General features: G+C 40.9%; 2 protein-coding genes across 2 annotated transcripts; one reads left to right on the plus strand and one right to left on the minus strand.

The window, feature by feature from the left end:
- Positions 1-7275: 7275 nt before the first annotated feature.
- On the plus strand, positions 7276-11168 carry LOC101301047 (leucine-rich repeat receptor-like protein kinase TDR-like). The gene is made up of 2 exons (XM_004307751.1): positions 7276-9928; positions 10555-11168. The coding sequence occupies exons 1-2, from the start codon at positions 7276-7278 to the stop codon at positions 10962-10964; spliced, it is 3063 nt and encodes a 1020-aa protein (XP_004307799.1). The 3' UTR covers positions 10965-11168.
- On the minus strand, positions 11167-13899 carry LOC101306287. The gene is made up of 5 exons (XM_004308988.1): positions 13279-13899; positions 12957-13193; positions 12769-12858; positions 12563-12658; positions 11167-11307 (listed from the first exon to the last, which is right to left on the minus strand). The coding sequence occupies exons 1-5, from the start codon at positions 13897-13899 to the stop codon at positions 11167-11169; spliced, it is 1185 nt and encodes a 394-aa protein (XP_004309036.1).
- Positions 13900-14695: the final 796 nt, after the last annotated feature.

The raw sequence follows: 14695 nt of genomic DNA on the forward strand, positions 1-14695 counted from the left end.
CCGGTTCTTTCCAAAGTGGGGAAGTGCTCTTACAAAGTCGACATCCCTGCCTGGATGAAAGTTCACCCTGTCTTCCATGTCAGCAACCTCAAACCTTACCAGTCTGATGTCGAAGATCAAAGCCGCAACCAGCCTACTCGACAACATGTGGAGCTCAAGACACACAAACCAAAGGAGGTAGAGGAGATTCTAGCCGAGAGAGTAGTTGACAAGTTCGAACAAGGGCGGGGAGACCGCCTAGTTACAGTGCGCCAGCAGCAGTACTTAGTGAAGTGGAAGAAGATGGGAGAGGAAGAGATCTGTTGGGAGAATGTCGAAGCCCTGAAGAAGTTCAAGCAGAAGATTGAAGATTTCAAGCTAAGTTCAAGCCTAAGGCAGTCGTCGAGAGCGCCGACAGCTTAAGTGGGGGAGGATGTTAGGGTCAAGACATGTAATGCCACAAGCAACCTTGCCCAGGGTCATGAGTCAAGCCCATGGTTGGTTGCTTGTGTGCAAGTGGCATTATTGTAATTTCTATTTTCCTTGTATTTTATTTTATTTAGCTTGGCCCTCCTTGGCTTTTTGATGTTTCCCACAGCCAAGTGAGAATTTGGCCGATATGCTCTTTGTAGGGGAGTTCCTAGTCGGCGACGGTTGGACTAAGGAACTAGTATAGGTAAGCACATGTACTTTAGCCCCTACTAACGTCTTACCATCAATAAAGAGATGAATTATTCAATCATCTGTGTCCCGTGAGATCATTTCAACTTTTCATTCGAGTGCCCGCTCGCTCTTTGAGCTCGCTCCATAATTATATAACACTGTGTTCTTGCTTGTTGCTAGCATCATATTAATATCGTGTGGTTTCCATTGTTCCTTGCAAGGTGCGCACAAGGCTGACTTGCTACCTTTTCAAGGCTAGCGAGTGCCACACGGTCCTCTTTGCACCCTCGCAAAGTCGGCCCGTGACACAATTGATGACTATTACAGCTTTTCTTTAGAGTTCATAACAATCTTCCTTAGTCATTCAAGTTTTCCAAATTTATCAAAAATTATGATATGCGTATGGTCTAATTATTTATGTACCAATTGATGACTTACAATGCAACGAGAATGTGATTATACTAACACGCTTATTACAAGAAAAACATAACCAACAAAAGAAAGGAAGATCATCTAAGAATCGAAGCTGCAGAAAGTTTAAATAAATGCTCCAAAGGATCCCAAATGGCCATACTTGGTTTGTGATGTTAAAACTCAATTTGCCGTATGGTGGGAAACATATTTGTGTTTTTATCTTTATTTGGATACCACATAAGGTCCTAAACTTACTTCTTTGTGAAAGGGAAAACATCAATTAATATGCAAAATATGACTAAGTAAGATCATAAAGAGTGGTTTGTAACTAAATCATGCCCATCTACCATCTCTTCATACTCTCGATATAAGTGGAGGTGCTCTCAATCTATCTTAATCTTGAAGCATCTTTTTCTTTGTATTCCAAACCAATTAAACACCAATTGAGTTAACATGGCATGTTATGCAATATAATCATGATATTACGGGACCCTAGCTTTCTTGTAATGTTGTTCAAATTCACTTAGACCACAAAGATTCACTGGCATCAAAAGGTTTCAAATGGGTGATTATTATAAGAGCTGTTGATTAACTTTCTAAACAACAAAAAAGCAAGACTTACTTCGAGCTAACCGACAACATTTACCTCTATCTTACAACTAATTAACCCTTTTTAATCCCTTTGATATTCGTTTATGACTTGCATTACGATCAAAGTAACCAATTGACCTAAGCTCTTTTCAACTTCTTATATAATTATATAAAGGTGACATGGAACGTGAACATAGAAGAGAGAATTAGTAACTTGCTTATCACTAGTAGATGCTTTCAATCCCTCTCATGATCATAATCAAACAAGCTACTTCGTGAAAGAATCAAAGTTGGTAAAGTTTCTTGGCATATCATACCATATATATGATCAACTTATTCAAATCCCGCACTAGATATATCATCACGATGTCAACAAAATCTTACGGGTTGAATTTGGAGTTACCAAATCAAATTTAAAGTGTACTCTTTTTCTCATATGCACTCTTATTCACTAGTTTATTTCCTAATTTCAAGAGTAAAATTAACATAGAACGAAATTTGTAATTTTTGGTGCAGTAGTAAAATACACTAGTGCTGAGACCTATTAAGATAAGGGTCTAAATCTTGACTTGGAGGGATATATAGTCGAGTCTCTCTCTCTCTCACATGCATGCTCGCATCACTCACCTTCAAACCCCAATCATTCTGCTCTCCACTAATTCTAAATTATGTGAAGAAAAACACGCTCACTCGCCAAAAGGGAAATCAGAAGAATATGAAAAAGATATATTCATGAAATTACAAAGGGAAAATTCGAAGAGCCGATTGTAGTTGGATCAAGAAGGTTGAACAATATTACTGCAAAGTAGATCACAGTGTTGTTCTAGCTGCAGAAAGAATGAAGCAGTGGGTCCTTGTGATCTTACCCAACTCTTCCATCACTCAAATCTTATATTCGAGTATGTTCAACTTCACAATCATTCTGTCATGGAATTTGGACCCCATACACCATGCCCCTACTTCGATTTAAAACTTCTATCAGTTTCACAGATTTTTATTTACTATATATTCACGTACCTCTCGATCTAATGCTTCTCTGGGCCATTTTTGCCGGTTTGTTAAAATCATGTATGTAAATTCTGTTTTGATCGTTGTTTATACGTACAAACTAAAGTGCTGAACTGCTGATGGTGATCAGATAGAGATATCTGCAGGGCCCTTTGGCATGTGCATAGAGCTCTCTCTGCTCCACCAGTGCTTCCAACTTTTCACTGATTAGAAGCCTAATCACTGTTTCAAGCATATTCATAGTTAGCAACTTAGCATCATGCACATTTGGCATTTCTAGGCACAGAACTATAAGTACGTATACCGTATTCGCATACACCATTGTATCTCCCACGCATGTCGATCTCTTTCAAAATCGTTCTAGTTTCAATGAGTTTCCTACTGGTTGAGGCTTTGATATTACTCATATTAGGTTAAACAACAATTAGACTCCCAGAAAGTTTGCTGAGGATGACGAGTTATGAGTTTGGTTTAACTCTGATTTAATTTGGGAATTGGGATTATTGCTTTCCTTTCCCAGCCAGGAAACCAAATGAGTCTTTATGAAACCCTAGATAGATATATGTGGAACACTAACAAGTCACTCCTAAACGAAACCACGAAAACCAATAATCCAAAGCTATGAGGGGACAGAAGCTTCCGGAAATAAAAGAAGAAAGTGGGGAAGCCAGAGCGCACCGTTTAGGCATAGATTGAGTTCATACTAGCTAGGCTAGGAGAGAATAACAGACTCTAACAGAGCACCACGCGTCGGCCGGCGTGGTCACAAAAAGGAGGAGAGGCCTCCGCCCACTCACGGTTGGTCGTTGGTGGTAGGGTCACCACCCCGTCACGCCTCACAGCCCCGCATGCCTTGGGCACGTGCCCATTTTCTTATTACCTCTCCATTTATTTTGAAATACTATTTTCAATTTTATCCTTTAACAAATACAAATTGTAAAAGAAAAAGAAAAGGCTGTGGTATGCAAGACAAGACGACAAGTGAATGGTATGTAGGGGACAAAGTGATTCTGGGCCCCATTATCACGATTGGGCCCACCCCACCGCTTCTCATGGGCCTCCACTCTTGTCTTCTACGGGGTACGCTTGGGTATAAATTATTTTCGAAAGGGCGCAATGGTAAATTGGAGATGAGGATAGAATATACTGCGGGGAATTATGGGACTATGATGCACGCGCCCTTTGATGGTGCGCGCATAGAAAGAATCATGATATTGTCAGGTTGTTCCTCTCCAAGTTCTTCAAAGGAAATGTCCCTTTCGAATGCTCTCTACTCGGTCTCTCATGTTCATCTTCTGTTTGATTTTCCACAGACAAATAATAAGATGCACATAAAAGATTTTTGAATATCAGATTTCATTTAACTTCGTTAACACTTTAATGTAGTACTCAGTTCATTATGAACGTCACAGATATATCTTGTTTTCGATCAAAATATTACTCTCTTTGATACATTTATGCACTAAATTTTAAATCTATATATCGTATAGCTTTCATGACATCCGTAATTAGAGGGCTATTAGATTATCCTAAAATATAAGTATTAGGACCTTAAAATGTTTATTAAGCTCCAATCCGACCGAACAATATACATATATGAGATTTTCTCAGCTGCGGACGTCCGCACTGATTTTTTGGTGCGGATTTCCATTTTTGCACCACTTCCCGATCAAATTTCCTCAAACTTCCTTCTAGACATATCTAGATCATCTTTGCAAAATTTCAGCCAATTTGGTGATCGTTAAGGCCCTCAAAATTGAAAAACAAATCTGACGGACTGAATTTTGTCCGGTTCATCATCTCCATTTGTTTTTTGATTTTGAGGGCCTTAACGATCACCAAATTGGCTGAAATTTTACAGAGATGATCTACACAAGATGATCTAGATATGTCTAGAAAGAAGTTTGAGGAAATTCAATCGGGAAGGGGTGCAAAAATGGAAATCCCCACCGAAGGTTTCGGTGCGGACGTCCGCAGCCGAGAAGGCCTGATACATATATAGACTATAGAGGTTATAGATATTATAGAAATTTAGAAAGAATTACATAACAGTGTCGGTTGAACTAGAAAGATTTTATGCTTAATACTTTAGAAACGAACATGATTGTTGTTGAGATTAGCCGGAAATACTAACAAAATTAGGTGTGATGATTAGAAATGAATTATTCTTGTTGATATAGCATGTTAGGGTTCAAGGCATCACCTTCGATCGTCTGCTTCATCCTACAGAACCATTTACATAATTGGTGAAAAGCTCAAAGTAGCAAAAATGGTACTGTGTTTCAGCACGCGCTATATGAGAGCCACGCCGCATGCATAAAAGCAAAGGGATTCTTGCTTCGAATTTGAAAATTCCCACTAACTCCCCCTCCCAGAATGCGACTACTCGTACGTACATGTTCATCCTTATACGAATGAAGCAAGAAAACAAGCTTTAGTTTCTGGGTTTTCCTTTTGCTTTATTTCTCTTCTTTAACCTCATTTGGGTAACCTACTCTGAGATTGTTTATTTGTTTCCTGCTCTGTGTTATATTATTGAACATTCTCTTGGAAAAAGAGGAGCAGCTGACGAAAAAGGTATGCTTAACTATAGAACGAGTAGTTCTTGGAGCACGTCTCTCTGTCACTAAAATATAGGTTTTCTCTGATCAAATTCTTCTTGTGGTACATGCCTGAGTTGTTTGTTAAATGATCTGCTTGATATGGACATTATTGTTTTCTTTCATGAGCCATTGGATCATGATCCTATGTTTCATATTATATGTTTGTATTTTCTCCATAAGACAAATATAAACTTTGAAATTCATTGTTTTTGTTTCCTCCTTATGATCAATAATTCCTATAACGTTCTTTGTACCAGAAAAACAAACAAACAAACTATATCATTCTACAAGACATGATATGGCTAGGTTTTTCAGCCATTGCATTTGAATGTACTATAACTTATAACTTATAAGATAACTATCCGAAGTACGTACGCGATATAAAGGAATGAACGACAAAATATAGCAAGAAATGACCGGATCAAGACCAAGTTGATTGTCATTTTATGCTAAAAACGATAATAGTGACTGATTCTGCCTACAACACACTAATATATACCAACTAACCAAGTTTAGTCTTAAAGTTCAATCTTGATCAGCATTATTACGGATATCATAATAATCATTTTGATCATACCAAAATTCTAATAAAATCGTCAATACTCCCATAAAATAATTTACAAAGAAAAAAGTGGTTCGGTGGAAGTATTTGCAAAACCATCTGATTAAGACGAGTAATCAAATGAGCTGGGGAGGATGATTGTGTTTGAAGCTTTATTCTTATCGTAAGATATAATTTAACAAGGTTAATGATACAAAGTAAATAGGCATCATGCCAAAAGCTTTTTCCAAGTCAAAATGAGTGGAAGAAAGCAAGATCTTAATCAACTCACTACTGGTATATCCGGTATAATATTGACACTAATAGACAGTAATCAGAAAGATCTTACTTCAAATTTTAGGATCCTATCATCTAATTCATAGAATCACAGTAGTGATTCTGGTGGCCAAGAACAGTGATTTATATTTCATCGGAAAAAAGAACAGTACGTGATTTATATTTTCTATTTTTTCTAAATTCAAACATCCCCGCCAAATTGTTTCTTTATTTTTAAGAAGCACAATCATAGAGTTACCTGTGCATGTCACATAAATTATATCAAACCATGTTATGATTCAACATCTCCTGCATAAAATTCCCATGTTCTTTATATTTCTGCTGAACAGTGAGCTACCGAATGAGTTCTGTAGTGGAGATGAGCATCGGTTCTTTTGAATTAACAATAGCAAACATTACTTAGTACACATGAAAAACGAAACAGTTATATCATATTTCTTGAAATCATCTTGATTTGTTCTAACATATGAACAAATAGTACCCAAATTGGAAACGTGGTCCATTCCCCTTTTGTTAGCTCTAAATGAATTTAAATGAAAACTTCATCTTCAATCTAAGCCAAAAAATGAGAATGTTTGGAAGGTAAAAGAGAAAAGAAGAAGAAAGAAATGAGAAAATGTTTAAATAAGGGCTGGGGAATATGGTGGGAAATTGAAATAACTTTCTTGGATCCTGTGAGATACATTTGTCACAAACTATATACACATATATATGTTGTTCGTTCATCAATCAATTTGTAATACACAACAAAGATAAAGCTAACAAGGAATGATGAAAAGTAGCAGAAAAAGAAAAGGGAAAAAGAAACAAATCCAACTAAACCAAAAGTATTGGTGGATGGACATAATCAGACAAAGGTAGAATGCTACTGAGAACTTGAAAGAAATTAACAGAGGGGGAGGGGAATTTGGATTACCATGTTCATCATATAGAAGAAGAGCTGAGCTTTGCTTTGTGTCTCTCTCTCTTTCTGTTTCATTTTTTTTCTCAAGCTTATTATAGACATAGCCCACCAAGAAATCCCACTGAAGCAATCATGATGAAACACCCTCTGCACCCAGCACTCCCTAAAAGCATTTCAACTTCACTCAGTAGTCATCAAAACATTTCTTCCCTTAAATTTACCATTCTCATCTTCATCACTGTCTCAGCCAAGACCATCCTCCATACCCCAAAACCATGAAACTTTCCTTTCTTTACTTTCTCCTCTTCTTCTTCTCCCTCTTCTTTCTTCAAGCATCCATAGTCCTCGGTGCTTCAAATTCTTTACCTTCCCAACTCAGTGCCTTGCTATCCCTCAAATCCTCACTCAAAGATCCTCTCTTTACATTCAAAGGCTGGGAGAGCAAGGCGAATACTCAAGGTCCAGTTTGGTGTTCATGGTCTGGAATCAAATGCCACCCCAACACATCCCTAATAGTCTCTCTAGACCTCTCTCACCGCAATCTTTCCGGTCCAATCCCAGCTGAAATCCGCTACTTGTCCGGCTTAATTCACCTCAATTTGAGCAGCAACAGTTTCGCTGGACCTCTCCAACCAGCCATTTTCCAACTTACTCAGCTCAGAATCCTTGATATAAGCCACAATGACTTCAACTTCACTTTCCCGCCTGGGATTTCCAAGCTCAAGTTCTTGAGAGTCTTCAATGCTTACAGCAACAGCTTCACCGGTCCATTACCTCAAGAAATCATCAGACTCAGGTTCCTTGAGAAGCTCAACCTTAGTGGAAGCTACTTCGAAGGTAATATTCCACCAGGGTATGGAAGTATTCCCCAACTCAGGGAGCTTGGCCTGGCCGGAAATACTCTTAATGGCGCCATACCACCTCAACTGGGGCTCTTACCAGAGCTCACTCGCATGGAGATCGGCTACAACGGCTTCACTGGTGGCCTTCCTGTAGAGTTGACATTGCTATCAAACCTCACCTACTTAGACATCTCCAATAACTTGCTCTCCGGGTCACTCCCACCCGAGCTTGGCAACTTAACCATGCTCACCACATTATTCCTCTTCAAAAATCGATTTTCAGGCACTATCCCACCCAGCCTGGGAAACTTACAAGCTCTACAATTACTCGACTTATCAGACAATCAGCTCACGGGTTCCATCCCAGCCGGCATTGCTACACTAAAAGACCTCAACAGGCTGAGCTTAATGAACAACTTCCTAGTCGGCGAAATCCCATCCCAAATCGGAAAGCTTCCCAATTTAGAAACCCTCTTCCTCTGGAACAACTCCCTCACAGGAACCCTCCCCCAAAACCTCGGCACCAATGCCAAGCTCGTCCTCGTCGACCTCTCTTCCAACTCACTCACAGGCCCAATCCCCCCAACTCTCTGCAACGGAAACACACTCGTGAAACTCATCCTCTTCTCCAACCGCTTCTCCAGCCTTCTTCCAAGCGCACTGGCCCATTGCACTTCCTTGGTCCGATTCCGCATACAACACAACGAACTCAACGGATCAATCCCTGAGGGCTTCGGCTCCCTCCCTAACCTAACCTTCTTCGACCTAAGCAACAACTACTTCACCGGCCTCATCCCAACCGACCTCGGCAATGCCGCGAAGCTCGAGTACTTAAACATCTCCAACAATCCTCTTCATTCAGCTCTCCCTCAAAACATCTGGAACGCAACTAGTTTGCAAATCTTCTCCGCCATTTCCAGCCACCTCACCGGAAAAATCCCCGACTTCATCGGCTGCAGGAGCCTCTACAAGATCGAACTACACAGCAATGACCTCAACGGCACCATCCCCTGGGACATTGGCCACTGCGAGAAGCTTCTGAGCTTGAGCCTCAGCCGGAACTCCCTCACCGGAATCATCCCCTGGGAAATCTCAGCTCTGCCTTCCATCACCGACCTCGACCTCTCCTACAACTTCCTCTCCGGCACGATCCCCTCGAATTTCGATAACTGCAGGACGCTGGAGACCTTCAACGTCTCGTTTAACCTCCTCACCGGTCCGATCCCGTCCTCCGGCGTCGTTTTCCGGAATCTCCATCCGACGTCGTTTTCGGGAAACGACGGGTTATGCGGCGTCGTTTTGGCGAAGCCGTGCGCGGAGGCCGCCGGAGCGGTGGAGGTCGGCGGCGGTCACGAGCAGCCGAAGAAGACGGCGGGGGCTATTGTCTGGATCATGGCGGCGGCGTTCGGGATCGGGCTGTTTGTGCTCGTCGCCGGGACGCGTTGCTTCCACGCCCGGTACAGCCGCGGCGGGATGGAGGAGGGCCCACAGGTCGGGCCGTGGAAATTGACCGCCTTTCAGCGTTTGAATTTCACGGCGGAGGATGTGCTGGAGTGTTTGCAGATGAGCGATAAGGTGATTGGGATGGGTGGGACCGGGACGGTGTATAAAGCGGAGATGCCAGGTGGCGAGATCATAGCGGTGAAGAAGCTCTGGGGGAAGCAGAAGGAGAGCATAATCCGACGGCGGAGAGGGGTTTTGGCGGAGGTGGAGGTGTTGGGGAACGTGAGGCATAGGAATATAGTGAGATTGTTAGGGTGCTGCGTCAACAGGGACTGCACCATGCTGCTCTACGAGTACATGCCCAATGGAAACTTGGACGACTTGTTGCATGGCAAGAACAAGGCCCAGAATTTGGGTGCGGATTGGGTCACTAGGTACAAGATTGCTCTCGGTGTGGCCCAAGGGATTTGCTACCTTCACCACGACTGTGATCCGGTGATCGTCCACCGTGATCTCAAGCCGAGTAACATTCTGTTGGACGGCGACATGGAGGCGAGGGTGGCGGACTTCGGGGTGGCTAAGTTGATCCAGAGCGATGAGTCCATGTCTGTGATCGCCGGTTCTTACGGCTATATTGCGCCAGGTTTGTTACTTACATTATCGTTTCTAAGATTCTTATGCAGTATTATTATGCACCGGAGGTAGAGTTGACCTCCGGCATACCTTAGTGAGGTAACGCTTGCATGATTGGTGGTGTTTGGTTTTGGCTTCTTCTATTAGAGTTCATTTTGTTTGGTGACGAAATCTAGGGGAAGCATAGTTAGGGAGTTTGCTTTTAAGCAACGCTACACTTGCTAGTTATGCTAAGCTTAATATTAGGTAAAGTACATGTTCATATCATCATATGGTCGGTCCATTACTCCATTTAGTCAATAAAGTGTCACACTATCTTTACCTTTGCATTGTATTGTAATCAAGTAACACTCTTTAACTTTTTACAATGGTCCGTCCTTACTCTTGTACTATATAAATTACTAATTCACTATTCACATTTCATAAAGTTCATAAAGAATTATAGGGTAAAAAGAAGGGTTGACATTGACATGTTTGTCCACCATGTACCAATGTTACGCCAGTTACGGTGCCCAATGTGAGTGCGCACAATGTAGCCACTATTGAACATGTAGAGCAGTAGAGGATCACTTTTTCTTACCAAGATGACTGAGGTAATGTACTAATTAGTGTTCTTATTTGGTTTTGGTTTTGCAGAGTATGCTTACACCCTTCAAGTTGACGAGAAGAGTGACATATACAGCTTCGGGGTTGTGCTGCTGGAGATTTTAAGCGGAAAGAGATCGGTGGAGGCGATTTTCGGGGATGGAAACAGCATTGTGGATTGGGTTCGGACGAAAATCAAGAGCATAGATGGCATCAACGATGTTTTAGACAAGAATGCCGGGGCAGGTTGTACGCCGGTGAGGGAGGAGATGATGCAAATGCTTAGGATCGCATTGCTTTGCACGAGTAGGAATCCGGCGGACCGGCCGTCGATGAGGGATGTGGTGTTGATGCTCATTGAAGCCAAGCCTAAGAGGAAGTTGCTTGCTAGTCATGTTGTTGGTCGTGACCGTAGCGTGAGTTGTGGTGACATTCCGCAAAAGCCAACACTTGATTGTTAATAGGATCCTAATCCCTCGAGGGTTTTTCTTCATCTTTCTTTGGTTTCTTTTTTTCCTTCTTATTTTTGGAAATGGTGGGAATTGGTATAGGAGAAGCAATTTCTTATTTTACCTTCATTCAAAATGGAATTTGTAAGTGTTATCGTACCTCTAGCTATGAATATGGTTTGTTAACGTACGTATATAAATTAAAGGGTGTTGATCAATTAGAATTCCAGTTTATCTCACCCCACTCCATGACAATGGGAGTAATTAATAGAACCTCAAGTCTTCGATGATTTGAAGAATCAGGCATAAAGGAGGATATGCTAGGCACTTTGATTGTCATCAAGAGCTTTAAAACCTGCAAAGTTTTCGTTGGGAGTAACTATGAACATTGACAAGATTGCCGGCCTTGTGATTACCTTAAATCGATTTTATACAAAATGCTAAGTTGCTAACTTCAACATCAAGGCAAAAACAACGAGGGCACTCGTGAAAAAAACTAAAATGGGACATATACGTACTAACCTGAGTAACCTCACGTTATCAAAATTAGATAAGCTCTAGACTGTAGAATCACCATGAACTAAACAACATCGTTACAAAGTCTATCTGTATCTAACCAAGAAGTGATTGCAGCTCACGAGCAGGGTCTAAGAATGATCTATCTCCAGTGATCCAACCGCGCATGATAGCACATTGCTCAGCAAATTCCACTTAAACCCACAATAATCTGTGTTTGATGAAGATGGCCAAGAGCACATAGATGTTGGACAACGTAATTCTTCAACTCGAGGAGATGTCTAAATGTAAGGCAAGTACGTGTTAGAAAGGGAGAGAGCTGATTCGGAACTCAAATCTAAGCATTACAAGTGACTTGCTATTCATCACAATGGCATGGAATAAAACTAAACAAGAAAATAACAGAAAGAGTTGAGGAAAAATGAGAAAGGGGTCGAGGAGGGGGGAAAGGTAAGTCTAAATCCTCTAGCTACCTCATCCCCGGTAAGAGTATTGAGATTTGAGAGACACTATCGTAGATTAGCTTTTCGGGTATCATAATTGCAGATGAAGGAGAACACTAAAATGGATTCAAGGTTCGTATTACAAAATGGCTAATTGAACATATGAATCCGGGCCTCTCCTTCACTCGCTACTTGGATGAGTTGTACTCTTACGCTCGTCTCCTCTTTCTGTTGAAACATGTAAGATATTTTAGAAGTTTCTCCAACAAATTGTTACTTCATATGTGATCTATGTTACAAACTTCAGTAATGTCTACTACTCTACTTCTCTCGGTAATGGACGTACTCCGTTTGGGTTATGTCGTAAGTTGTGGACTTTTCTACTATATATATGTGTATAACATACATCAAGCCGTGAACAGTCCGATCGTCTTGCATGTTGAATTGTTAAACGATCGAATGGCTCACGGATTGATGTATGTCATACAAATGTGTATAGCAGCCAAACCTGTAAGTTGTAACCTATATCTCATGACAAAGACTATATATAGTTTAACTCCCCGGTGAAAAAGCTTTAGGCAAAGACTTTACCAAATGATATGCATATACAGTAAATTTATGAGCTTAACAGAAACTGTAAAAATCACTCACCATAAGACCAACGACCGATGTCATATACTTCTCCAGTTCCCTTTGCTGCTTCTGCATGATTAGAAGCTCCGTAACCATGTAAAGTAGCTTTTCGAGCTGATAAATAGCCAGATCCATATTAGCAAACTATCTAGATTATATTTTGCTTTGAGTTGTCTAAAATCAAAACTTAAACTAAACTGTGTACGTATAGACTAGTTAATTACCTGTGGGAGTAATTTGGTGACCGTTGGTTGAATACCAGCCATGACATCCATGGCTGTGATCATTGCTTCATGTATAGACGCCGCATCTCCCTATTCAATATGAAAAATGGGATAGATTTTAGTTTAGATATATCTGAATTTTTGTTGTAGACCAAATTTTATACTAAAAATGCAATAATGTTCTTTACCTTAGCGTCATTTACCAAAGGAATTGTGTTTGAAATTCCAGATAACTTCCTCACGATCCTGCTCACAGATTCTATATTTTTCTTCTCCAATTTTCCCCATTCATTCAGTAGAGAAATTTGAGAGTTCACAATTTGATAAATCTTCATCTGATGCTTGAGCTTCTCCACTTGTAGTTGCTTATCTAAAACATAGTTTCTCATTTTGGAAATTCTAAGCCACACGCTGAACATTCTATCCTGAAACGTATATATACAGAATCCATGTAAATATATAATTCGTTTAGTTTGTTGAATCAAATAAAAACAAACCGTTTGTAATTACCCGTGCAACTTTGTGTGATGCGACCATGGCAGCCCTTGCCCTAGCATTGGCAAACCTCCATTGGAGCAACCTATTATGCAAAACCCGAAACTGATGATACTCCTCTTCTTGTATACTCGACCCTTTCTTCTGCAGCCTAAAATACTTCAACACCCCACCAACTCCACCCCCACTGGACTTCACCCTCGGTCTCGGAGAAGCCACTACTGCCGCCGCAGTCGCCTCCGGCCCCACCGCGAACGGCAAAGACCTTCCGGGAGATAACGCCCAAGCCGAAGGAGACGTCGACGACTTCCTCCCCTTTGTTGAGCTAGGGCGTGGACTCGGACTAGGGCTAGTGTTCCCGCGTTGCATCAACTTAGGGCTAGCAAAAGTAACATGCTGAGTATTACCTTCTCTATTCTCTTGTCCCATCTTTTTCATGCTCGAAATTACCGTTTTCTCCTCATCTCTGTAATTGGTTCTGGATTTGGCGGTGGACTTCGACCGTGGAGTGGTGAATCTCTGGCTGGCGCTCGGAGTGTATAACAAGTTGTTCATCGCCGGAGAAGTACTGCTTCCGCTTCTGCTGCGGAGAAGACGATCAGGACCAGAAGAGTGCTGCTGTGACGTGGTGTGCATGGTGTGTGATTGGTGCCTCCGCGGGTATGTGTTTTCCATGATGCCCTAGTTTCTTAGCCGGAGGGAATCGGAGTAGTTGGGAAATGAAATGAACGAGCTTAGGTATATATATATAGTCGACGAGGGACGTTGATGACAGCACGTATTGAGCACCAGAAGACTGAAGATGATGATCGAGTACATGAGAGTCAGTATGTTCACCAAACCAATTTAGAAACATTTTCTTAATTTTTGTCAACCCTCGCACGAAGATTATAAAATGGATAGGAAATATGGACGGTTTGAATATTAATTTACAATACTCTGCTAAATAGACTATATTGCAAGTAATTGCACAATATATGACGGTATATTACATGCTCATGAACTAGTTGTTTTCCGAGAGGTTGGATATTATATTGAGGTTTATGGAGGTTATTAGTTGTTTTTAGCCATGGTATCTATTGCTATCGTTTCAGTAGACACGCACAAACACATTCATATCCCGACCCTCTTGTTCTTTGCTTCCAAATGAAAATAACGGCAACTGGTCTTGGTCATTTTTTCGCAATCAACTCCTGATACTTGATTTTTCCGTTACGTAACAAACAATTATTTTATTAAGAAAAACGATTTCTCTGTCATATATACTGATATACCTGTTTCATAATGAATGATAAACCCTTCAAGAAGATAAGAAAGGCAAAACGTACATCAGTAATCTGGGAATAAGAATTACAAATTTACAGTCATCTTTTTAGTTACCTTTGGTTGGAGTGAACAGATAAAATTAAAGGTCTTAAGGTATCAAACTTTA

The sequence above is a fragment of the Fragaria vesca genome, linkage group LG7, assembly GCF_000184155.1.
Source record: "Fragaria vesca subsp. vesca linkage group LG7, FraVesHawaii_1.0, whole genome shotgun sequence".
Lineage (NCBI taxonomy): Eukaryota > Viridiplantae > Streptophyta > Magnoliopsida > Rosales > Rosaceae > Fragaria > Fragaria vesca.

Bases quoted from the DNA above. Each gene is read 5' to 3' on its own strand.
- LOC101301047 (XM_004307751.1), top strand. From the start codon at position 7,276: ATGAAACTTTCCTTTCTTTACTTTCTCCTCTTCTTCTTCTCCCTCTTC. The intron at 9,929-10,554 runs GTTTGTTACTTA...TTGGTTTTGCAG, and splicing joins TTACGGCTATATTGCGCCAG to AGTATGCTTACACCCTTCAA.
- LOC101306287 (XM_004308988.1), bottom strand. From the start codon at position 13,899: ATGCACACCACGTCACAGCAGCACTCTTCTGGTCCTGATCGTCTTCTC. The intron at 12,659-12,768 runs GTAATTAACTAG...GCTATTTATCAG, and splicing joins TCACCAAATTACTCCCACAG to CTCGAAAAGCTACTTTACAT. The intron at 11,308-12,562 runs GTGAGTGATTTT...AAAACTTTGCAG, and splicing joins CATCGGTCGTTGGTCTTATG to GTTTTAAAGCTCTTGATGAC.